Genomic DNA, 4,094 nt, shown 5'->3' with positions numbered 1-4,094 from the left:
GAATCGAGTGTCTCATGACTAATTCTGATCAGCACAAAATGAGCGCAGCATGCATTACAAATATTACAATTCAAATATTTTCAACAATCTTTAGTTACTTACAAGCTCAAAAAAGCAGTACAAGCGGGTAAGTAGTGTAAGCTGGACAGGCCATTACTATCTTTTGCGTTGATGTGAGTTAAGTTTTATAGCGGTCCCGTTATACCGAGCACGACGCTGAAGTAACAGTAAACATATTGTGTAGCGCCTGAAAAAATGTCAATTGAGGTGCAGATGGAATATGAAGATACAGTGGTAGCAACGAAAATAAATAGATTATATCAAGATCGTTAAAAATAATAATTTTAGATGTAGTAGGCATAATGGTGGGGGCTCAGTCTTTTGAAAAACAAATTGCACGGATTACTGGGGACTAGCAAATAAATAACTTTCAAACATTTATTTCCATTATTGAAACCTAAATTTTTTTCGGAGGCCCAATGTAGCATTGGCGGTTGCCTACTACTTCATTGTACCATTTCCACGCCTCTGGCTCACCAACACCACCGAGAATCCTCAGACTGGAGAGGTCGTACACCCGGACCATGTCCTCGCCATGCGCCATTACAGCTCAAATAGCTGTAGGCGCTGTGTAGAATTGCGTCACCTTGTGACGTTGGATGAGGTCCCTGTAGCGTCCATGATGCGGATACGACGGCGTGCTCTCGAATAGAACCGTAGTGATGCCGTTCGCCAACGGACCGTACACGACGTAGGTGTGACCCGTGATCCAGCCGCAGTCTGCATCACAGGCAAATATATCGTCGTCGTGGATGTCAAAAGCGTACTTAGCTGTCACCATCAGGTAGCCGCCAATGTGTGGTCGATTCCCTTGGGCGCCCCAGTGGAACTGGAGGTGTACAAGATGAACATGAGATTTTCTGCATTCACATACTCTGCCGGACCGTACAGACGGTGATGTGACATATCTTCCTCCATGTCTACGTCGACTTGCGGGTTCATCTGAACGACGGTATTGTGTGTACGTTTGAAGACGCACACGTTGCGTACGAAGTTGAGGTTCTGGATAGCCGTGTCGACGGTGCTTTTCAGCGGTAGGATGCGTCCACCGCGTCGACCTTCGTCTGACGTGAACACCGACACAGCTCCGGACCGACAAACCTGCGAAGATCATGTTGTGCACGGCACCGATTTGAGTGCACGCGAGCATGACGAAAACCGTCTCGGGTATCATGGGCATGTACATTGACGACGGTGTCTCCCTTCTGCACACCGGCGTGCTTCATCACATTGGCGGTACGACACGTTTTCGCGTACAAGATCTCTCGATCTCATCAGCCTCCCAAATGATAGCGATCTTGTTCGCTGACATGACGGTCAATGCAGTTGACGCTCCAAAGTCACGAAACCACGCGAGGTTCATTCAAGGGAGGTTGCCCCAAAATTGCTTGGGTCTTCGAGCGACAGCTTGTGCATGTCCTCATACTGCTTCATGCTCTTAATGTTAAGTTGCTTGGAGGCTGCGGCTCTTACAGGGTACACCACGTTTGTGACGATACCCGAGCTGTCTTTCATGATGCAAATTTAATTGTAAGTGGCGCATGTCGTGGGATAACTCGATCGCAACACACCATCACACTGCAACATCGATTGCTATGCCGCGCCGTCCTTGTCTTGAACTAGAACTGCTGCATGGCGAAGTGATTTGTCTCAAACAAGACTCAAAGACGCAAGCTCTATGAGTGACCGCTGGACTATCATCTTAGCCGTGTGGGAAGCAAGTCTGCGTGCGCAGGCTCGAACCAAATGTGATGGTTGAGTGCGGCGCAGCTAGGTCACGCACTAGGCTCAGGATCGCGTATTTAGGCATGATATTGTGCGCCATCAAAGATTTTAGCTCCTGCCACGCAATCAAAAGATATAAATCGCGCGGATGAAATTCTAGTGCTCAGACTCGTTATGTGCGATGCATGATAACGGCTTCTACTTCGAAGTACTGTTTAGACACCTGCAAACCAAATTGATATTTTCTTTGTTTGAATTTGAGCTTATTGTGGGTTTGTTAAACGAGCGTAACGATACATTATATGTATTCAAAAAGGTTAAATCTCATATTATGGTATTTAACCTCAATTAAAATGTCTAAATTCTTGACTTCAAATAAAAAGTGGATCGATTTATTATATATATACAATAATCGGATCTGTCCGAGGTGACATCCATATCTCGAGGAACCTCCAATATTATATTGCGACCCTTTTAGAGGCTGATTTCGGCAGTACCATTGTTTTTAATCATTACCTAGTATTAATTGACGTCATTTGACAAAAAAAAAAGGTCAATTTGATTAAGGGTGGAATCAATATTTTCGTTTAACTTTCACCAAATGTCATTTCATTTAGAGAGTAACTACAGTCCCTAACCAAAAATGTAGAGACAGGACACGATGAAATTACCTCCACTTGGGCTTCGTATTTTATTTTCCGGTAAAATACGGAAATCTCTACTTTCGTTTCTTTAAAATTGCGTGCGTCTGCTCAGCCTTTCATTTCGAAATCCTGCCTCCCCCTTGAGCCCCCCCCTCCTCCTCTCACTCCGGAACGCTTCTGCGCGGCGCCGACAGGTACTATCTCTGCTGTGACCCACTGACCCCTGTATTGTGTTTCTAACTTGAATACACACCGGCAGAAATGATGAGCGTTTCAGAATCGGAAAAGGAACAAGAAGGTGGGGCTAGCGGGGCCATTTTTGCTGTCGATTCATCCGACAGCGACGAGCAGGAGATCCAGGAAATCGCGCCACGTTTTGCAAAGTGGCACGACACGTGGGACGAGTTTTTCGCGAACCTGAGAGAGTAGGAAGCACGTACTGCCCAGCCCTATCGAATTCGATCGTGCATGAAGGCGTCGGCGAGGAACGAAAAGATCAAGAAGAAGAAAAGGTGGAAGGAAAGGGAGTTGATCCCGGACGCGTTTGGCGATTACTATAAGAAGCTGGTATGCACGCATGGATGGGAGAAGAATCCTCGCGGGGAGGGACAGCGGACTGGGCACATCCACCACAGCACAAATTGTGGCGTCAACCTTTCCGCGACCGTCACGCTTTGCCCAACAACTGGCACGTGGCGGGTGCATGTGAGCACACACAACAGAACACACAACCACAGACTTCGGCGTGAGGTCTACTAAAACTACTTGGCAACTCGGCGTGTAACAGAACCCGGCATTCTTGGACTTCGTCGACGAGCTGTCAAAGCGGGCTCCAAGCCCAAAACAATTCTCAGGTATCTTCAGGAAACAACAGGTTTGATTAGCGAAGTGCATATCTTTATCTTGCTGTCAGTGGTTCTAATGACATGAGTTGGACAGGCAAACGAGTGACGCTCCGGGACGTGCACAACTTGGTCCGCAGGTTAAAGGCAAAACGTCGTGGCGCTACCACGGTTGAAGACAGGCTTGAGGCGGTGCTGCGGGAATTTTGCTCTGTTCGGGGGAACACTGCCTCCATCTTCGCTGATGATAGGAAGACAACGCAGACAATTACAATGCAGACACGGCAAATGAAACGATTCTTTGACGCTTTTCCGGAAGTGGTGCTGCTGGATTCGACCCACGGAACCAACGCTGCGAAGTACAAGCTCTTCAGCTTCATGATCGAAGATACTTTTGGCCACGTAAGTACTGCATTCTGTCCCGATTAGTTGGTGATCAATTCGTGACTTTGCCAAATGGTAAGTGATCAGTTGGTGTAGTTGGGGACTCATTAGTGACTATAACAATTGCTATGCTTTGGTTAGTGATTAACACATCTTGCGTCGTGGTTCTTTCATGATAGGGTCAATATGTTCAACATGCATTGGTCGAAAACGAGTGTCATGCGTGCATGAAAGATGCTATCTGTAACGGGCCTAGAGTGTCCGTTACTAGCTTACACGTAATAATGAGGAAACGTGCAAGTTCCGCGATAGTGAAACCAAGTGCTTAGTCTGAAGGAAAATCAACTCTGTTTTTATTTAGGTCCAGGGCAGCTTGCCCTGACCACTCAAATACACGTCAAACCCTTATTGGGTGATAATGGGTCTGGCTCCCCATATA

At 46.8% G+C, this 4,094-nt stretch overlaps 1 protein-coding gene across 1 annotated transcript; it reads right to left on the bottom strand.

Annotated features, from left to right (window-relative positions):
* Positions 1-840: 840 nt before the first annotated feature.
* Positions 841-1,286, bottom strand: PITG_17875 (acetyl-coenzyme A synthetase; the record flags this gene model as incomplete). Its single annotated transcript, XM_002896368.1, has 2 exons — positions 841-1,161; positions 1,245-1,286. The coding sequence occupies 2 exons, from the start codon at positions 1,284-1,286 to the stop codon at positions 841-843; spliced, it is 363 nt and encodes a 120-aa protein (XP_002896414.1).
* Between the last annotated feature and the right edge of the window lie 2,808 nt (positions 1,287-4,094).

This window comes from Phytophthora infestans, genomic scaffold (assembly GCF_000142945.1).
Source record: "Phytophthora infestans T30-4 supercont1.61 genomic scaffold, whole genome shotgun sequence".
NCBI lineage: Eukaryota > Oomycota > Peronosporomycetes > Peronosporales > Peronosporaceae > Phytophthora > Phytophthora infestans.
The sequence above is the reverse complement of the archived record's forward strand: the minus strand, read 5'-3'. Positions and strand labels throughout refer to the sequence as shown.